Source organism: Macaca thibetana, chromosome 12 (assembly GCF_024542745.1).
Source record: "Macaca thibetana thibetana isolate TM-01 chromosome 12, ASM2454274v1, whole genome shotgun sequence".
NCBI lineage: Eukaryota > Metazoa > Chordata > Mammalia > Primates > Cercopithecidae > Macaca > Macaca thibetana.
In genome coordinates this window covers 1,220,664-1,242,387 of record NC_065589.1, presented here as the reverse complement: position 1 = coordinate 1,242,387, position 21,724 = coordinate 1,220,664, and the positions used below count along the sequence as shown (strand labels likewise).

Here is a 21,724-nt window from a genome sequence, read left to right as displayed (position 1 = left end):
CGCTCACTCACACAGATCCTGCTCCTTCCTTAAGTGTGGTGACTACATTCATATTAATAAAGAATAGCTCATCTCAAAGCGAATTCTTCAGATAATACCTGTTTTTTGAGTGGGTAACAGCAAGTGTTGTCACTCAAGCCTAGAGTAAGAAAAGTCTCTTCAATGTTCCATTTCATGTTGTTTGAACTTTTTAAAAAAATCATTCTGTTTCCTTTTTATTCATTATATCTTTAATTGGAAAAATGATAGGCCGGGCGTGGTGGCTCACGCCTGTATTCCCAGCAATTTGGGAGGCCAAGGCGGGCGGATCACTTGAGGTTCGGACGAGCCTGGCCAACATGGCGAAACCCCATCTCTACTAAACATAAAAAAATTAGCCGGGCGTGGTAGCGCGCTTCTGTAATCACAGCTACCTGGGAGGCTAAGGTGGGAGAATTGCTTGAACCTAGGAGGTGCGGGTTGCAGTGAACCAAGCTCATGCCACTACACTCCAGCCTGTGCGACAGAGCAAGACACCATCTCAGTAAAAAAAAGAAGGATGAATACATGTCATTTTAAATTTTAAAGTAGAATTTGTTGGGGGTTATCAAATAACTATTTGTTGCAGCATTATAATTCTGATTTCTTTCAATTCTTAGGAAAGTGGAGAATGAGGACATGAATAAAGACCAGATCTTGCTGGAAAAAGAAGCTGAGGTAAGTAGAAAAGTATTATTGATTGGTTGGTTGTTTTGTTTGTTTTGAGACAAGGGTTTTGCACTGTTGCCCAGGCTGGAGTGCAGTGGTGTGATCTCGGCTCACTGCAACCTCTGCCTCCCGGGTTCAAGCCATTCTCCTGCCTCAGCCTCCTGAGTAGCTGGGACTACAGGTGCCCGCCACCATGCCTGGCTAGGTCTTTTTTTATTTATAGTAAAGATGGGGTTTCGCCATGTTGGCCTGGCTGGTCTCAAACTTCTGACCTCACGTGATCTGCCCACCTTGGCCTCCCAAAGTGCTGGGATTACAGGTGTGAGCCACTGCGCGCAGCCGAAAACTACTGTTCTTGTGACTAAAGCTGTTTCGTGTTTACATCGATAGATACCATTGGTAATTAACTTATAATTTATAGTTTTTCTTTTTTAATTTGTTGAGGAGGATACATACAACTATTTTATTACTATATATACACATGTATATGTAATAATAAACATGGATACTTACATAGCATACATAATGCTTCATATATTTAGCTGAAAGACTTTGGAGACAATTTAGTAATGTCACTGATTTTTGTAAGTAGATCATAAATATGGAAATACGCGCTGTTGTAAAGGTGGCTTTCAGATCTGCTGGAGTTTTGGAAGGCAGACACATTATTCAGTAAACAATAGGATCATAATGGGCTAGCCTGTTGGAAACAGAAAGAAAATACTTCTTTTGTCAAATTCAATATTGATCAAATATTTAAATGTTAAAAATAACCACAAAGTTACCTGAAGAAGATTTAGTTGAATGTTTTATAATACTTTCCTGGAGGCATTTCTGAATACATACAAATCATAATGATAAGGATAAAGATGAATTAATGTTCACTGTTTTTGGCCAGGCACTGTGGGTTACACTTATAGTCCCAGCACTTTAGGCGGCCAAGGTAGGAGAATCACTTCATGATTCAAGGATTCAAGGAGTTCTTCAGGAGTTCAAGACTAGCTAGGGCAACAGAGTGAGACCCCCCCGTCTCTACAAAAAAATTAAAAAATAATTAGCCATGCATGTCGGCATGCACTTGTAGTCCCAGCTACTCAGGAGGCTGAGGCAGAAGGATTCCCTGAGCCCAGGAGTTCAAGGATGCAGTGAGCTATGATTGTGCCACTGCAGTCTAGCCTACGCAAAAGAGCAAGATCCCATCCCTTTAAAAACAAATATATATATATATATGTATGTATATATATTATTTTTATTGTGAGGCCTTCGTTGCCCTCCAGAAAAGCTGACTCATTCCCATTCCCCTTTACTTTGCATTTCCCACTGTCATCAGTCTCTTTCCCTCCTTTTAGGTTAGAAAATTTCTCATATTGGCCGGGCGCAGTGGCTCACACTTGTAATCCCAGCACTTTGGGAGGCGGAGGCGGGCAGATCATGAGGTCAGGAGTTTGAGACCAGCCTGACCAACATGGTGAAACCCCATCTCTACTAAAAATACAAAAATTAGCTGGGCGTGGTGGTGTGTGCCTGTAATCCTAGCTACTCAGGAGGCTGACGCAGGAGAATTGCTTGAACCCGGGAGGTGGAGGTAGCAGTGAGCTAAGCTTGTGCCGCTGCACTCTAGCCTAGGCAACAGAGCGAGACTCTGTCTTAAGAAAATGTATCGGCCGGGCGCGGTGGCTCAAGCCTGTAATCCCAGCACTTTGGGAGGCTGAGACGGGCGGATCACGAGGTCAGGAGATTGAGACCATCCTGGCTAACACGGTGAAACCCTGTCTCTACTAAAAAATACAAAAAAACTAGCCGGGTGAGGTGGCGGGCCTGTAGTCCCAGCTACTCAGGAGGCTGAGGCAGGAGAATGGCGTGAACCCGGGAGGCGGAGCTTGCAGTGAGCTGAGATCCGGCCACAGCACTCCAGCCTGGGTGACAGAGCGAGACTCCGTCTCAAAAAAAAAAAAAAAAAAAAAGAAAAAAAGAAAATGTATCGGCCGGGCGCGGTGGCTCAAGCCTGTAATCCCAGCACTTTGGGAGGCCGAGACGGGCGGATCACGAGGTCACAAGATCAAGACCATCCTAGCTAACATGGTGAAACCCCGTCTCTACTAAAAAAATACAAAAAACTAGCTGGGCGAGGTGGCGGGCGCCTGTAGTCCCAGCTACTCCGGAGGCTGAGGCAGGAGAATGGCGTGAACCCGGGAGGCAGAGCTTGCAGTGAGCTGAGATCTGGCCACTGCACTCCAGCCTGGGCGACAGAGCAAGACTCCGTCTCAAAAAAAAAAAAAAGAAAATGTATCATATTGTCTTATCTTTCTTTGGTTATTGTTTCTGTTTGACTTGCATATTCATATCATTTACTTCGTTTTCTCTTTAGCTGTTGGTTTTTTAATCGATTGGTAAGAAGTCTTTATATAATAACTCTGTCATGTTTTGGGAAAGTATAGAAGTTGAAATTTTAGGAGTCACAGAACACCCAGAAGTAATGTTCAAAGATAGCAAACCTTGAAAACCTATGTGTGTTCACAGCTCCGCCGCATGCAAGAGATGATTGCAAGGATGCAGGCGCAGATGCAGATGCAGATGCAGGGCGGGGATGGCGATGGTGGGGCTCTCGGGCACCACGTGTAAGGCCATGTGCACGTACCAAGAAGTCACAGGTAGGCCCTGTTGTCCCTTAGCCTGGAAGACAGGCAGTCGTTACTAACATTGTTGTAGCAGCTTAAATATGACAGGTTCCTCCTTAAGCCTCATTAATATTTTGCATTTTGAAGTAACTCCATCACTAATCTTAAACGAGAAGAGATTGCTCCTGAAAAACAGAAGCCACTACTTTGCCACCTACTTTCTAGTAAAGATTTCTCACATTTTTGTCTCTTTTTTTTTAATATAACTTTTATTTTATTGGGGTACATTTGCAGGTTATTTTCTAAGCTTGCAAATATCAACATTAGAAGGAAATTATGTATTAAAGCACCTTTATTAGTTGTATTATTGAAAATTTGTTAATTGTTAAAACATCTCTTTAAAGGGAATAAAAATGTATTATTAAAACAGCTTGTACAGATTAAAAGTAAAGATGGCACAAGGAGGAAGAATTATGCCAGGTAGATAAGGATTCCCTGGATGGAGACCGCTGACCTCCTGTTCCTCAGATAGCTTTGTCCTGACTGACGGTCATTAGTGTGTGCTGGTCTGCCTGCTTGAAAAGAATCTGCAGACTCTAGACACTGAGGATCAGGAAAAGGCACATGCCCACTCCCTTGTATCTTATGGACAGGCAGGCTCTGTGAACTGGCCAGGTGGCCACTCCCATCACTTGCCAGAGGAAAAGCATGAAAGGTAAAGTCAGGTAACAACCTAAGAGTCCAAAGAAGAGGGTAGGTCACATGATGCTGGGGTAAAGGCAGACCTTATACAAGAGATGTGATTAGAGCTTGAAAGAGAGTTTGAGTTGGCCAAGATGTGAGGAAGAAACGTTGGGAATTTTGTAGATGGTCTCCCCTAAAATTCAGGGACCTCATTCTGGAAGCATGAGTGTGTTCATGAAAACGGGGAAGGGACTTGAACCTTCACCGACTTATGGCAGGGTGGGTGGGCAGAAGGCAGGGAGTCTTTAGGCCTCCATGTCATATGGACAAGTGGCTGAGGAAGGACCCAGAGTGTCTTGCTGGAGCCTTAGTCACCAAACCCTCTTGCAGCTTACTGGGAAAGGTGTTCATTGTAAAATACAGTATTTACACAAAATGCACAAAAATAAGTATGTACAGTTTGATAAGTTAATGTAAAGAAAACATCCATGTCACCCCCAGCTGGGTCCAAGTTGGTTGCTTTAGTTTCATCATCACATTGACACCTTAGAATAGTCCTGAGGGTATGTGCTCAGTTCACACTTTACTGATAAGGAAATTGTTGCTGCTCTGAGAGTTTAACATTATTTGCTGATGGTCCCATAACTTCTAAACGATGGCCTGCTGACTCTAGAGGCTGGTCCTGCATAGCCTGTGTTGGCATGTGACTGGGGAAGTGAGGGTACAGTGGAAGGAGACAAGGATGCCTCAGCTATGCAGCTCATTTGAAGCAGGAAGCAGTGACAGGTGTTTGCTCATTTTCTCTGAGCTTCTGGTTTCAACCTTATGGAATGAAAATTTTACTTTTAGATAGATAAAATTTTATTTCTGTATACTTTTTAGTTTTGCGGCATTTCCAGTTTCCAAGAGCCTTATGAGTGGTGTTTTGATTCAGTTAACTTTGTGGTCATGTAAGCCCTGCCTTTTGCTCAGTTTATGAGAAAAGTAGAACTTAATGATCAATGCAGCAGACATTGCCTCACTCACACTTAAGTGTGTTTTGTTTTCTTTTTTCTAGAAAACACTTTCCTGGATAAAAAAGAAAACATTCCAGATGCGTGATCCAGCTGTGTGTTTTCAATCCTTGGGAGGGTGCCATCCACATTTTAACAGTACCTGTGCCTGAGAATTTAATTTTTAAAAGACTTTTGATGTGTTTTTTGTATGAAGTACTTTTAACATATGTATTTCATTGCTATGTTACACTCTGTATTTTGTGAGGTGAATGTTTTCCTTTTCTTTCTCCCTAACCACTAATGTTAGAATTGATTTCCAAGAATCGGCATGTATGCTTAATACTGAATTTCTTTGATTTAACTGACTTAACAACTGACTAACCATTGATGAGCACTCCTGATTTATATCTAGAACATTCAGATTTACCCATAATATGAGTGGTAGAGGTGTGAGCCTAGTGATGTAGAAAGATGCACTGACTTGGTGCAAGGCCATCTGCTTACCACATCATACCATTTGGAGACTCTTTGCTTCCTTGCTTTTATGTTTGTACATAACACCTAAAACCAGTTTTGCTGCTATAATTCTATACTGTTGATTCGTCTTGTGATTTTATCTCTTAACCAAATAAAACAGAATAGAATTTCCTAATGAGATACATCTTTATACTTAAACAGCTTTTTTAGAGGTGAGTTTTAAAGAAGTCTCTTAATTCTGATCTAGGTCATTTTTAAAACCCCTATGCAAAAAACTCACCGCAAGCCCCTTTTTGTAGTGTTCTCCACTAATACTGGTTATCCTGTGTTCTCCACTAATACTGGTTATCCTGTGCTACAGAGAAAATCAAAGTAGTCATGAGCTCCAGTTTTTGTATTGCAATTAAGACTCTTACCTACAAAACGAGATTCAGTAAACTTTTTACTCAACCAAATTAAAATTTTTAAGGAAAATTAGCAGTTGGTCTATTCAGAATCCAACCTTTTTATATTTTATATTGCACTTTAGTGTATTTTCTGTAACTGTAGTAGATCTGCCTCCCCTGTGGAAATTGGGGTCTGTTGGTGGGCGTGTTCCTGAAGCACAGCTTCACTGAAAAGTGTTTCCTCCCTAAGGCCTTGGTGCCCTGAACCTCTGATGCCTACCGGGTGTTCCTGATTTGGGTTTCCTTTAAATACCCCCTTTTTGAGTGACTTTCTGATGGGAGGAAAATAGCAGTAATCATTTTTTTGTGTGCAGACTGTCTCATTTATTTTTAGCCATTGTCGTTTTCATTCATTTTGTGTAATATAAACCATGTGTCTTGTCAAAGTGAAAGACATTTTAAATCTGTAGCATGGGCTAGTGGGCAGGTGCGCACAGTCGAAGCCACACCTGATCCGTTTTCTGTGCACTGTAGCCTTAGTGTCACCTTTCTTCCAGTGTCTCCCTGTGGTACACTCCAGCGGTTGCCTTTTTTATCATTTCTACTGAAGTTGGGAAATTCAGCCCGAGAAAGTGACAGATGAAAGGAGACAATGGTTGTGTAGGGAGATGGAGAAAATGCTTAATCTGAGGATGAGACAGGGTTTTTGGTTTTTGTGGGGGCTAGAAAAAAAAAACATAAAATGAGACAGTTAAATAATAATACGAAGGTGTGCTACAGAAAATCTGGTATTCTTGCTAACATTGCCCCTTCACTGTTGCTTAATTGTGAATAGCCAAAAGCTATATGTTACGGCTTGTTGTGTGAAGGTAACTAAGCAAAAGTGTTCCATGACTTTAGAGTACATCCATGCAGAGTCCATTATTTGAGTTTGCCATTTAATAACTTTGTTGGAAAATCTATAAAAAAGAAAAACAAGTTTGCAAGTGACTAAGCCCCGCATATGTTTGAGTGAAAGTACTGCCAGGAGGCACGCTGCCTCCTGGTATCAGCTCTGCAGGGAGGGAGGACCCACACTGCTACACTTCTCATCCCCTTTGGTTTTACTGCCCAAATCTAAATAGATACTTTTGATTATAGATAACTGCTCTTTTACTAAGAGATAGTCTCTACCTGTAGAAATGTATTTTGAAAACACTTATTTTACACAGCAATTTTGTATCCATTTATACTAACCTTTTATCAATAAAGTACTATTGTTTAGATATTAAATGAGTATTTCTCTTGGTTATTTGCAAGGGAAAGTTGTGAGGTTTTCTGGGAAAATTCAAAGTCTTGAGAACATCTATGTATAAAATCAAGAAAAATTACTTGCATCAATAGCATCAGTAATGAACAACTGTGTATGTATTGGAGATTGAGCCCAAAAGAAAGCACCAGAGATTGAAAAGGAATTATTTACAGGTGATCAGATCATCTACTTAGAAAGTATAAGACATCTGGTGAAAATTAACACTAAGAGGTCAGTGATACCTATTTACTAATTAGAAAATGTAGTGAGAAAAAGATCACATTGATAATAGCAACTACTAAATTGCTGGAAATGTAAGTGAATGACTGAAATATAGGAAGAAATTTCTAACCTATAAATTTTTGAGAGTAGGTTAAGAAGACTCTACTGCTTGAGTAAAGGAAACTGGAAACCTGAACTGATCTGGGTGGCTGGATGCCTACACTCCAAGGCCTCTAGCCTTCTTGCTGCCCACTGGACTGACCATCCTGGGACCCACCTGGGCCCCTTTTACCTTGCTATCAGTGTTTTCTGAACTTCTTCCTTATAGACTCCTGGGTACTAGAACTCTTGCTGTCTCTCCTTCCTCAGCTGACAGCTGCCACGCCTGCTGCCTTCCCTCCAGACTGCCAGACTCGGGTCCCCAGCACACACCCCGCAGCCTGCCAGGGGTCAGTACCACTCTCTGGCCAGGCTCTCACCTGCACTATCCCCACCCGGCCCTGTCTGCCTGCAGGCAGGGTCCTCTGTTCTGGGGCGTGTGCACTGCTCTGGGCCTGGTGCTGTCATTGGAGGCTGGTTAGAGGAAAAGCCCCAGAGGTGGGTGACACATGAGTGGGGGGAGCATCCCGCAGGGCTGAGCCCAGTCTTGGTGTGCCCGGTTCTGGGGTGTGTGCACCACTTGGGGCCTGGTGGTGTCACTGGGGGCTGGTTAGAGGAAAAGCCCCAGATGTGGGTGACATGAGGGGAGCATCCCACACAGCTGAGCCCAGTCTTGGTGTGCCCAGGTCTCAGACCCCATAGTTGTCTCAGGAGAAGCAGAGGTTCCCCTGAGCCAGCTTTTCTCCTGTCTGGGCTTTTGGGAAACGAAGGGTCAGGCTTCACTCTGGAATCCACAGCACCATGGGAGAAGTCTCGTAAGTGCCTGGGTGTTTCCTGAACTTAATTATTACCTCAACAGCCACATGGTGACAGTGGGTTCCAGGGGCGGGCTAGGAGGGCACGATGGGTAAGGTCTTGAAGAACACGTGAAGCCCTCGAGAGAAGGGAAGTATGGTACAGCAAGTCAGGTTTCCATTCTCTAGTGGGGGTCCCTAGGCGAGAGGAAGACCGTCCTGGCCGCCTCTACGGAGCAGCCTGTCTCAGCCTTAGCACACACACGGGTGATCCTTCGATGATCCCCTTCGGTCCCTGTAGCCCCAGGAGGGATGCAATGCGTAGGGGTAAGGAGGAGGCTGGCGGTCAGGGACTGAGCCGGAGGGTGCAAGGAGAGCCGCTAAGACCTACCCCCCGCCCACCGAACCTAAGCCTCGCCCAGAACCTAGCCCCGCCCAGCGAGCCTACCCTGTCCTAGGACCTAGCCCCGTCCCCCGAACCTAGGCCTCGCCCAGGACCGAGCCCCGCCCAGCGAGCTTAGACCTGCCCTAGGACCTAGCCCCGCCCGCCGAACCTAGGCCTCGCCCAGGACCGAGCCCCGCCCAGCCAGCCTAGCCCTGTCCTAGGACCTAGCCCCGCCCGCCGAACCTAGGCCTCGCCCAGGACCGAGCCCCGCCCAGCCAGCCTAGCCCTGTCCTAGGACCTAGTCCCGCCCGCCGAGCCTAAGCCTCGCCCAGGACCGAGCCCCGCCCAGCGAGCCTAGCCCTGTCCTAAGACCTAGTCCCGCCCGCCGAGCCTAAGCCTCGCCCAGGACCGAGCCCCGCCCAGCGAGCCTAGCCCTGTCCTAAGACCTAGTCCCGCCCGCCGAGCCTAAGCCTCGCCCAGGACCTAGTCCCGCCCGCCGAGCCTAAGCCTCGCCCAGGACCGAGCCCCGCCCAACCAACCGAGGCCCCGCCCAGCGAGCCTAGGCCTCGCCTAGGACACTGCCTCGCTGCGCACGCCGACGCCCCGCCCAACGAGCCGAGCTCAGCACAGATTTAGATTCTATGTCGCTGCCCGCCTGGTCCCGCCCGTTCTCCGTCCATTCACCAATGAGAACTCGATCTTGCTCTTTGAGGCCGCGGGCTGGGGAGGCTCCGCCTTGGCGCCGCGCAGGCCAATCGACTGCGCGTCCGCGGCGCGGGGGCGGGGTCAGGGCGGGGCGCGCGGCGCGGGGGCTGCCGGCGGGCAGTCGGGAGCAGGCGACGCGGACGCGAGTTTGGAGGCTGCAGCTGGCGACTGAGGAGGCCGGGCCAGGCCGGTGAGGACGAGGCGGGCGAGCGAGAGGGCGAGGGTGAGGACGTGGAGCGGCCTGGGCGCGAGGGGCCGGGGTGGGCCTCTCCGGGTGGGCGGTGAAGCCTGAGGCCCGAGGCGAGAGGCCCAGGCGGGGCGGGCGCTGAGGCCTTGGTCCACCAGAGGTGGTCCCGCCCGGCCTCTGAAGGCCTTCGTGAGGCGGCTGGAGCTCCTAGGCGGGTCCCGGTTAGAGGAGCTCCGTCTGTAGGGAGCCTGCCCCGTGGGGGCAGGCGGGGCGGTGGGCCGGGGAGTGGCCCGCGTGGACTCCCGGGTTGAGGGGTGCCGCGTGGAGGAGGCCAGTGGGGCTGTAGACCGGGGAGTGTCGCGCGTGGACTCGCGGGTTGAGGAGTGCCCCGTGGAGGCCGGCAGGGCCGTGGGCCAGGGAGTGTCCCACCCCGGAGGGACACCCCAGAGTGGGCCATAGGGACCCGCACGGTGTGGGCCTGGAGGTGCCTGGTGGAGGCATTTTGAGCCGTTTGCCTTTTTAGTGTTTCTTTAAATTGTGTCTTAATTTAGGTGGGAATCAAGTGTTAGGTGTTCGTATTTTTACTCCACTGAGGGCTGGAAATACTTCTAAGCCAGTGGGTAGCCTACCATGGGAAACCCATGAAAACTGGGGACCAGAGTATGGCCCAGTACATTACACACCCAGATTACAGGCACCTTTTCCATTTACGCTATGGCAGCAACCCGCTGGCCTATCATGTGCCACTAATGGATGTGAAAAACAGAAATTAGAACAAGGCATCATTGAAGGAAAGATTGTCAATTCATAGTGTTAAAAAAGGATGGGCAGATTTAAAACCCCAGGCCAAATCTTTAAAGGGTAGTTTTTCTCTCTGGGTTTTTTTGTTTGTTTGTTTTGTTTTTTCCCATGAGGTTTTTTTGTCTCGGCCACTGTGGAAATGTTTGATAACCCTGACGTGCCGGTGAGTTAGCGTGTTGGTCTTGTGTAGACTGCCTTGTAACAGGCGACACAGATTTTCTCAGTACCAGAGAGACGGGAGAGGACATTTGAGATAGGGAAGCATGGAGTAACCTTTACTTGTAGGCCAAATATAATTTAAATTTTCTACACCTGCTTGTTGAAAGTTGTTTTTTGTTTTTGTTTTTGAGGTCCTTAAAAGTTTGGGAAGATCTTCATGGTCGTTATTTATTCAGTTTTCCAAAACTCTTCAGAGACGTGACCAAGTTGCACAGCCCCATTTTAAAGTACAGGAAAGGGAGGTTGAGAGAGATGGAATGACCAGTTTAGGGTCACACCTGGGGTACTTGCAAATACCATCTGTACTTTTCATGCGCGCTATCCTTGTTGCAGATTCTCATTAGATGGTTCACTATTAACAAACTAAATGCTGATGATGCAGTTTCCTGGACTGCAGAAGTTTGCTGGCTTATTTACATACAGGACTATCAGTTGTTAGTAGATTTCCAGGTTCCTTCTATACTAATTCGTTTCCCAAAGAGGAAGTCGATAGAAGGTGTATTCATTTATCTCTGCCTCAGGTTCCTTATTCAAAAAATGAGTTTAAAATGTACTTACCTTGGCCAGGCACAGTGGCTGTAATCCCAGCACTTTGGGAGGCTGAGGCAGGCAGATTACTTGAACTTAGAGGTTCCAGACCAGCCTGGTCAACAGGGTGAAACCCCATCTCTACTAAAAATACAAAAATTAGCTGGGCTGGTGGCGCACGCCTGTAATCACAGCTACTTGAGAGGCTGAGGCACGAGAATCACTTGAACCCAGGAGGTGGAGGTTGCATTGAGCCAAGATTGTGCCACTGCACTCCATCCTGGGCGACAGAGTGAGACTCTGTCTCAAAAAAAATAAAATAAAAGCTATGTTAACAAGATGCCTGACATAAGGTAAGCACTTAATAAATGTTAGCCATTATTATTATCAGGTGGACAAATCCGAGTAGAAAGTAAAACAAGCTACCCCTGGATATTTACAAAAAGTTGAGAAAAAATTAGGCAATAATTAAGCAACTTTATCCTGTTTGGAGGGAATGATATGAACTGGATTGCCAAAGCAGAAATCAATGCATGGGCAATTCCATGTGAGCTCATTTAAATCCATTTGGCCCAAGGAATTCAGTTGCTTCCTTCCTTCCCAAACACCCCTGCTTCTAGTCACATCAATACCTCTTCTATATTCAGACAGTAACAGATTTTTCTTGCTGCTGCTTACCCTTTCAGTTTTGTTCTTATTTTTCCTTCACCCACTTTCATATCAGCTTGCCAGCTTCCCCTTTACTCAGTGCTAGATACGCAGGCAAAACCCCATTGTAGTGTTGGGTGCTGAAATGAGGTAATTCCAGTCGTGTTCTTTGAGATCAGAATATAGAGTGCTTTGTCAACGTCACAGGGAGTTGAAAAGTTGAGGATCCTACAAAGCATTATGATAAAGCCCAGTCTTTGGTGATTTTCTGGGGAGCGTTTAGTTGACAGTGATTCTGTAAATTGGTGTAATCTTTTTGGAAAGTAACCAGCAGTATGTGGTAAAGGTTTTGATTTTGGAATCACACTCTTCGAAACAATCTGATAAACTTTGCTGTGTCGGTATGGTAGAGTAGTCCATAGCAAGTAAACATGCTTCAGCAAGCCGAATCCCATCCTCCCATCCAAGGAAAATTTGAACCATTTTGATCCATGGAAATATGCTTTAAAATGTGAATTAACTGAAAAGTCGAAATGGTGTGTACACAGCAATTATAGTGTTGTAAAAATACTTGAGGACGTGAACAAGATCAGGAGGGTAGTTAGAGTGATGTGATGTAAGTGGTTTTATTTTAAGAGTCATGAATTGTTTTCCCCTAAACTGGTGTTTTAGTTTATTGCCATTTTAAAATTCAAAAACAAAAAGGCCCTATAGTATTATAGGATGCAGTGATGAATCTTGCTTAATCCCGTCTTTCCCCTCCCCAGCCCATCCTCCTGATTGCTTCTCAAAACGAAAATTTGGTCATGTCCTATCCAGCTGCAAAACCTTCTTAGGTATGGGATTCCATCCATTTGGCCCACTAGAGTTCGCACAGCACAACCCCAGGCCACCTCCCCGCCTCCCCTCGGGTGTCGCGGCCCAACTATCCTCATCCTTTCCCAGCTGCTCCTGCAGTTTCTATGTATTCCCCTGCCTGTGCACACACTATGCCCTTTGTCCACCTGGTCTCCTGTTCCCCTGTGAGGGAAGCTGCTCCGGGTCAAGCTAGCCAGCGGTGCTGCCTCTTACTTTCTGCTCTCTCTGACTGCAGTGGGCAGGTCGTACTGGTTACTTTCTCAGTCGTCTCCCTTTCTGAATTAAACTTCTGTGTCTTTGCGTGCTCTGTGCGCACCATGAAATCACAATGGGGTGGAGGCCGCTTGTGGAGCTGAGTGACTGCTAACAAGTCACTAACCTTTCTGAGCCTGAGTTCCTTGATGCCAGCTGCACATGGTTATTGTGAGGATTAAATGAGATGACATAAGCGAAGGGCTTGTCGTGCATCTCCCTGCAGTGGTGGTCATACAGGACACGGTAGCTGTTGTAATGTGTACCAGGGCATTTTCGAGGCCTTGTCTTGGACCTTGTCCTCTTGATGAAGCCTCCTCTGTCTCCCTCCACCTGCCAACTTCCTCTCTAGCATCCTCACTTTACTCACTCCAGGGCACTTAATCACCATTTAATATATGTTAGGTACTATTGTCTTTGTATTTGTCCACTATGTAGGGGGGGATTTTTCTCTCTTACAAACTCCTGTATCCCTAAGCATTTAGACTTGCCTGAAAGAGAATAGAGCTCAATAAATATTTGAATGAATTAATCCAATTTCATCTGAGGCAGAGGCAGATGCCAGGTTTTATGGAGCTTGAAGGTATACAATTTGGGGGAAGGGGAGAACTCTTTAAGAAAAAAAATGCAAAGTTACAAATAAAAACTAATTTAGAAAGTGAGGCTGGGCGTGATGTCTCATGCCTGTAATCCCAGCACTTTGGGAGGCCGAGGTGGGTAGATCACGAGGTCAAGAGATCAAGACCATCCTGGCTAACACGGTGAAACCCATCTATACTAAAAATACAAAAGATTAGCCGGGTGTGGTGGCACGTGCCTGTAGTCCCAGCTACTCAGGAGGCTGAGGCAGGAGAATCGCTTGAACCTGAGAGGCGGAGGTTGCAGTGAGCCAAGATCTTGCCACTGCACTCCAGCCTGGGTGACAGAGCGAGACTCTGTCTCCAAAAAAAAAAAAAAAAAAAAAAAAAAAAAAAAAAAAAAAAAAAGTGAATATTTAGAATGAGAAAGTAACAAATTTGAAAAAGCTAATCAATAATGCAGATGGCGGCCGGGCGCGGTGGCTCAAGCCTGTAATCCCAGCACTTTGGGAGGCCGAGACGGGCGGATCACGAGGTCAGGAGATCGAGACCATCCTGGCTAACACGGTGAAACCCCGTCTCTACTAAAAAATACAAAAAAAAAAAAAAAACTAGCCGGGCGAGGTGGCTGGCGCCTGTAGTCCCAGCTACTCGGGAGGCTGAGGCAGGAGAATAGCGTAAACCCGGGAGGCGGAGCTTGCAGTGAGCTGAGATCCGGCCACTGCACTCCAGTCTGGGCGACAGAGCGAGACTCCGTCTCAAAAAAAAAAAAAAAAAAATAATGCAGATGGCTAAGTTGAGGAAAGTAACGTTTGTTAATTATCTAATACACCTGTGTAATATTTTTCCTTTGGCTGTGTACTTTTTAACCACATTTTCATATGACAGGGTATAGAAAGAATTCAGTGATTCCTCTAGCACAGTTGATAAATTTTTATTGTTGATAGGGTATATAAAACTTATGGTTACACATATAGACGTATTTGCTGTTTCTAGTACTGCTTCAGGTTGGTGTCCCAGAAAAACAGGTGTTCAGGTAAATCCTGTTTTGCACAATTCCATTCAAAAAAGAAAAAAAAACCACATCTAAGGCACACAGAATTGTACTGCTATATTGATTATTTTTCTGGTAACTGATCTATTCGCTTATATTTTAGCACATCTGATGGTAAATTCCCCACAAATGAGCATCTGGCTCCCTCTATTTCAAACCGTGTTTCCTTTCCACTGCCCACACACTTCCCTGAGTCAGGCCCCATCGGACCTATTCACATTGCCATGGGATCCTTGGCCCTTCACCTTTATTTCATAAAAGCCTGGGTGAACCAGCGCAGTGGGTGATAGCAGCATTTCTGGAAGCAATACCTGCATTGAGATGGCTGGTAATCACCTAAGTTTGCATAGTAGAAGTAACTGTAAACAGCATAAATGTGTCCTGTTAAACCCAAACTAAATGTCTTTCTCCAACTTAATGTACCCTTAGGTGGATCTCAAAAGTGCTAACAGCCCCTCCCAAGCTACCTGACATGAAAGGGAAGAGGAACAGAGGCAGAGTTGCAGTGGGAAAAGGCAGTAGTCTTAATCGATTGCCATTAGAGTATTTTGGGGGTAAATTTTACAAAAGTGTATGACCATAGGGACACTCTGCTTAGGGCCTTTCTCGGGATGTTGGAAGGAGTTGGTGCAAGTGAGGGCCGAGAAACCTGAGCCAGACTAGCTCTATAGTGAAACTGCTTTTGTGGGGGTAGTTTCCTGGTCCCTGGCTTGATGCCAGATAACCCAGTAGGGGAATGTGGGGTGAGCATGCTAAGTGAATCTCCCAGGAGCTAGTGGGAATATGTTTGGGAAGGAGGAACTATTTTTAGAAATTGTTTAAATTACTAGACTTTATTAAATCTCTTGTCCCCTTTATGATTATGATTATGACTGTGATTTTTTTTCACCCAGGCTGGAGTGCAGTGGCTCAATCTTGGCTCACTGCAACCTCCGCCTCCCACATTCAAGCGATTCTCCTGCCTCAGCCTCCCAAGTAGCTGGGATTACAGGTACACGCTACCACGCCCGGCTACTTTTTTTGTATTTTTAGTAGAGACAGGGTTTCACCATGTTGACCAGGCTGGTCTCGAACCCCTGACCTCAAGTAAACCACCCGCCTCCGCCTCCCAAAGTGTTGGGATTATAGGCATGAGCCGTCGCGCCCAGTCCCCCTTTATGATTAAAATCTCAGTTGCTTTGTTAGTATAGTAGTTAATAAGATGAATGTTGGAAAACAAGTACCAGTATCTGAACAAAAAATGTAACCCAGAGAGTGTTTAAAAATATTAATTTTTAATTGAACTATTTTTGAAAGAAGAGCAAATACAACTCTAAGGGGAAAGACAGTTATTCCAGCTTTCTCTTGGAAGGTAAGTAGTGGCATACTGTAGGTAGCCCCTATCAGTTAAGACTTTTAAAGCCGGTAGTACTTCTGCAGGATTCTGTAGAGAAACCATCTGACTTCAAAGATAATGTATACTTATCACTGTAGACGATTTGACAAATACATAAAATTAGGAAGAAGAAAATAAAAATCAGTCCTCTTACCCCTCCCAGTGATAACCACCGTAAATATGTTTTAAAATGCATGGATGTGGAGCTGTGGTTCTGGGAGGTGGAGGGAGCATACTCCATCCTGCCTCTCCCACTGTCTGTAGCTATAAGACCTGGACATGTGCATGGAGCAGCTGTTGAGGACTCCGACAAGTAAACCATAACAGGCGGATAGGGGAGAAGGCCAGAATTTGAAGCCCCTCTTTGCACCAGTAGTGAGTTTCCTGTCTTCCCTTCGGCATCCCCTGCCCTGGACTCCAGCTGTCTGAAACCTGGAGGCAGGTACCCAGTGTGAACAGGGAGAGCTACAGGGTAGTTCTGTAGTTGGGCCCCAAGACAGAAAGTGGGAGAAAGCCATCATTTTTTTCCCTCTTGGTGCCTCTCCTCCAGTCAGCCCTGCAGTGGCACGAGTGTGTGAACACCTAAAACGCTTAGGGAATGGGGAAAACCCCAGTTGCCTTTTTATTCTCTTCCTCCTGCAGCTCAGTCCCAGGCAAGATGCACGCAAAAGAAGAGCATGGCTAAACGGAGTAATTAAAGCTGTAAGTTTCTGGTTGGAGTCTGAAAGGTGGAGCCCAGGTAACTGGAAATGATACTAGGGAGATTCCAGAAAGGGAAGAACTCAGGAAAGTGGCCCCATAAAGTTGTTAGTTAACTTACGGGCTCAACACTGAGCTATGCATGTGTAATGTGACCCACAACAGGTTGCCAAAGACAGAACTCAACTATGGGATAGACCATCATCGCCTGGGAGGCAGGCTGGCCACCAAGCAAGTAGGGACCTGCAGGACATTGCTGAGGAACACTGCAAAGGCTTTGAAAGTGAAAGTGACGCTAAGACCATGTTCTACAGAAGGCTGATCAGCACTTGGGGACTGAATCCAGCCAGGCCAGTGCCTGCTCAACAAAATACCAGCATTCCCCATAGGATTTAAACAAGATCAAGGGTCTCTAAGAGCGTAAGGTTAAAAATGTCCAGGATACAATACAAAATTTACTCAGCATGTGAAGAACCAGGAAAATATCAACTCGTGAAAAAAGACACAGGCTAAAGCTGAGGTGGTGCCCATGTTGGAATTATCTGACACACTGTGGTCTGCAGATTTGTGGCCTCCATGAGCTTGACCTCCTAGTGTTTATCCTGGGAATATGCGACTTACTTGGCAAAAGCACGTTGCAGATATAAGGAAGGATGCGAATCAACTAGCCTGGATTCGTTGTCTAGATTATCCAGGTGGGCCTTAGGTAATTATATGAGCCTTTAAAAGCAGGGATCTTCCTCCAGCTGGTAGCAGATGGGGAAGGCAGAGAGACTGGAAGTGTAAGAAGTTTTCAGCGTAACATATCTGGCATGGAAGATGGAAGGGGCCATGAGCCAAGGAATGAGAATGACGAACAGCTGACAGCCAGCAAGAACTAGGGACCTCAGTCCTATACTCACACAGACTTGAATGAGCCTAGAAGTGTATTCTGCCCCCAAAAAATCCAAGTAAGACCCTGGGTCATCTAACACCTTGACTTAGACCTTTTGAGACCCTAAGCAGAGAATTCTGGTGAGTTACATTACACCCAAACTTCTAACCTATAGACACTGTGAGTTAATAAAAGGCTTATTTTAAGCTGCTAAGTTTGTGGAAATTTGTTAGGGCTACAGTTAAAAAAAAAAAAAAAAAAAAAGGGCCGGGCGCGGTGGCTCAAGCCTGTAATCCCAGCACTTTGGGAGGCCGAGATGGGCGGATCACGAGGTCAGGAGATCGAGACCATCCTGGCTAACACAGTGAAACCCCGTCTCTACTAAAAAATACAAAAAACTAGCCGGGCGAGGTGGCAGGCGCCTGTAGTCCCAGCTACTCGGGAGGCTGAGGCAGGAGAATGGCGTAAACCCGGGAGGCGGAGCTTGCAGTGAGCTGAGATCTGGCCACTGCACTCCAGCCTGGGCGACAGAGCCTGACTCCGTCTCAAAAAAAAAAAAAAAAAAGTTAAACTTTATAAAGCCCCTATTATTAAAATAGTCCAAGAAGTAAAGCTACTCTTGAAACAGATGGAAATATAGAAAGTCTTGGCAAGAAAATAGAAGATATAAAGAAGTGGGAATTTTAGTGAAAAATACAATAACTGAAATAAAATGGAGGTGATAAAGGAAAGAGTGAATTCATAATGCATGAATTTACAATTCTTTAAATCAATTTTTTTGGTTTATTTTTAATCTTTTTAATACTTTTTGTTTTTTGTTGACAATTATTCCTTCACAATCATTCTTAATATATCTTTTTTGCTCTACATCCTGAGAGAAACTTCTCTAGTAATGAACTATGGAAATCATCCCTGTGAATATAGTCTTAGTTTTTTAATCTGGAAGAATTTGCGCTGTAGTCTATTGGACTGGAAGCCATGCCAGATGTTAGTCTCACCCCTGCACAAATCAGGTCTGTGGCCTTGAGCAAGCAGCTTTGTTTTCTAGGCTATAGTTTCTTATGGAAAGTAGAGACTGGGCCAGGATTTCATAAAGTAGGAGCTTCTCTCTCCCTCACTGTCAGCTTGAACTCTTGCATGGGTTCCTTGAATCCTTATGTACATCAAAAATTATTGCTAGATTTGTTTTTTGTTTTGACTTGTGGAAAATTCCAAACATTCAGAAAAGTAGAGAAAATAATAAAGCCCATGTATCCAGCTTCAGTAATCAACACATGGACAATCTTTTTTTCCTATACCCACCTCCACTGATCCCCAGCTCGTTGGATTATTTTAAAGTAAATGCTAGATATTATTTTGTTTTATCCGTAAATACTTTAGTATGCATCTCTAAGAGAGAGGGACTTTTTCCCCTTCCTGTACCCACAATACCACTAAAACACTAGAAAATAATATTAACCTCTTAATATCATCTGATACTTAGGATTCACATTTCTCTGATCTGTAAATATTCGATTCAGGATTCAAATAAGGTCCTACATATAGCATTTGATAACATCATACCTTATAGATAACATGTCTTAGCAGTTTGTATTTACACACATACACCGTTTCCTTTTTTTGTTGCCATTTATCAAAGAGACAAGGTCATTTATCCTGTAGGATTTCTTTGTAGTCCTTTTATTCCTTAAGATATATTTTACTGGTGATATACAATGGAGTTACTGGGCTTTAAAGTCACTTGAAGTAATTTTCTTTAGTTTAGCTGATGTCTTGATTTACAGTTAAGACCATTTGTTTCATTTTGTTTGGGTTTTTACGACTTGCTTTTCTAAAATATTGATTTAATTTTGCTTTCTAATTATGTGAAACCATTTATGAAGTTCCCATATCAGAACTGCTAAACACCGTGTACAGCTTCCAACATTGTTTACCCCTTTCACTTCCTCCCTCATAGGTAATGATTTTCATTAGTTTTTGGTTTATGCTCTATTTTTTTTTTTAATATAAACAAATACATACCACTTTGGGAGACTAAAGCAGTGGGATCCCTTGAGCCTGAGAGTTCGAGACCAGCCTGGGAAACCTAGTGAGACATCATCACTACTAAAAAAAAAATTATATATGTTTTCCTCTTTTAACAGAAGTTAGCATGCCATGCACCTGGTTTTGCACCTTTTATTCACTTTTACACCAAAGAAGCATATACAGATCTGGCTTTTTTCTATAAAGATTTTGATGTTAAATTGGATGACTTCCTACACCCCCCACAGAAGTACAGAGAATCAGTTATCCAGATTCACTTCAGCTCCTAAAACTTCTGTTTTTCAGTTTGTAGAGTTTTGTTTAATGTAAAATCAGAATACCAGGTTGTAGAGGATCTAAAATACACTCTAAAGGAAATAATACACCTGTTTAGTGTTCAGGCGATTAAAAAAAATAACCTAGCAAGTAAAAGTAAGATTTTCAAATATTGGTTATGTACAAAGAAGTCTCTTTGGAACAATTAGTCTGTGTCTATACTGTTGTTGAATTTGACTGAAAGTGATCTTCCTTTTCTTACACACATTTAGCCACTCTTGCATTATGCTAAGGTAGGAAGATTGTGATAACATGATTTTATGAGGTATATTTAATTTGTGGCTACCAAACACTATAAATTAGTAGAAATCAAGAACACATTTTCTTTCCATTTGTTCTCACATTGAGCTGCCTTATCACAGAATCGTGGATTCTTAGAGCTGAAAAAGATCTGATTAACCCTTCCCTTCCTCTGTAATTTTCCAGTTGAAAAAGCTGGGGCTGGGAGTGGTGCCACGACTGAGTTTGTTAATGGCAGAGTTGAAATTGAAACCTAAATGTGCTGGCCCTGAATTTCCACCACCCCCAGCTGCTGCTGCCTCCTTCCTTGTTCCCCATTAGCGCCTGCCTTTTTATTTGGTCTTTTTAAAATCGCAGCTTGGTAGATACGTTTCTGTGTCAGTAAGCGCTCTTCTGTCAGCAGAGGTTCTTGAGTTGTTGACTGCCCCTCCTGGTGTTTGAGGGACAGTGTTGCCCGCATATGGATCCTCCTCAGTGGTCAGCTCTGTGCAAGTGACACAGCCATCCTGAAGCGCCTGCCGGAGAGGTGTGTGCAAGTGATTTCTGCAGCACCCTTCTCCCCAAGCTTCTGGTGCCAACCATGGTTTCTGTGATGCTCAGGCCACATTGCCTTCAGACAACACCGTAGCAGTGTTGGTGTGTGTTTATGCAGCAGTGTTCTGGGGAGGGTGTGCAAGCCCTGCTGGCCCGCCCACCTGCCCAGCCAGCCATTTCTCATTAGCACTTTGAAGGCCTTACTTTACAGCAGAGGTCTTGACATTTTTCTCTGCTTCCTCACATTGACTATTTAGTTCCTTATTCTAAAAGTTAGTAATGCTTTAGAAAGGGAATAAAGAAGGATCCATCTCTTGCTGTGCTGCAGTAAAGAGGTGATGCACCCCAGGGTCGAGGGATTGAGGAAGAATTCCATTTGAACATCATCAGCAGTGAAGTTTGTTCCCAGTGCTGCAGTGGACTTTCCTATTAGATGAGTGTAGTGAAATATCAAGTTCATATTCTGCTTTCTTGGGTTGGTCATAGAGAAGTTGGGTTTTTTATTTTCCCAAAGCAGACAGTAAAAAATATTTTAGGGAAGGTGATTTTTTTTTTTTAATTGCAAAATAGAAATGTTAGCCCCTACCCTTTACTGTGGATGGTGGACTGTGCTTTTGCCTAAAAAGCCATGTGCTGATTTTCCAGCAGAAGGAGAAGAGTTTTGGTAGCCAAGTCTGGGCCCAAGTCCTAGCTCTGTCACTTCTGAGTTATGTGTTCCTTGGCAGGCCTTTTTTTTTTTTTTAATAGATTTTATTTTTTAGAGCAGTTTTAGGTTAGTAGCAAAATTAAGCAGGAGGTAAAGAGATTTTCCATATACCCTCCACCCCCACATACACACAGCATCCCCTACTGTCAACATCTGCCACTAGAGTGGTCCATTTGTTACAAGCCTACTCAATACATTATGACCCAAAGCTTTGGCAGACTTTTGAGCTGAATTTTCCAACTTTAAAATGGAAATGACATGTCACAGGGTTTTCTGTTGTTAAATGAGACTATACCCACAAGAGCCGAGTTTGTAGTAGGCAGGACCAAGTGTCAGTAGTGCAAATTGTATCCGGCCACCAGAAATGTTTTTAGGAATGAAGACTGCAAAGCATTTCATTCACATTGAAAGAAGATGGCACAATAAACTGAGTCCCCCACGGATTCCTGGTTGTTTACGCTGCCACT

General features: G+C 44.6%; 2 protein-coding genes across 7 annotated transcripts in view; both read left to right on the top strand.

Moving 5' to 3' along the window:
* The window catches only part of SEPTIN2 (septin 2), a 40,719-nt gene extending 33,600 nt beyond the window's left edge, over positions 1-7,119 (top strand). For both annotated transcript variants that reach the window (XM_050751982.1, XM_050751983.1), the window contains 3 exons: positions 639-696; positions 3,208-3,338; positions 5,047-7,119. In XM_050751982.1, coding sequence (XP_050607939.1) covers positions 639-696; positions 3,208-3,309 — 160 coding nt within the window. In that variant the 3' untranslated portion in view covers positions 3,310-3,338; positions 5,047-7,119. The remainder of the gene's footprint in view (positions 1-638; positions 697-3,207; positions 3,339-5,046) is intronic.
* A 2,296-nt stretch (positions 7,120-9,415) lies between these two features.
* Positions 9,416-21,724, top strand: part of FARP2 (FERM, ARH/RhoGEF and pleckstrin domain protein 2) — a 148,707-nt gene continuing 136,398 nt past the window's right edge. For 3 of the 5 annotated variants that reach the window (XM_050751949.1, XM_050751948.1, XM_050751952.1), the window contains exon 1: positions 9,422-9,566. The gene's annotated coding sequence lies outside the window, so the exon portion shown is untranslated. Of the gene's footprint in view, positions 9,567-21,724 lie in introns of all 5 variants that reach the window. The other 2 variants (XM_050751950.1, XM_050751951.1) reach the window with 2 other exon arrangements.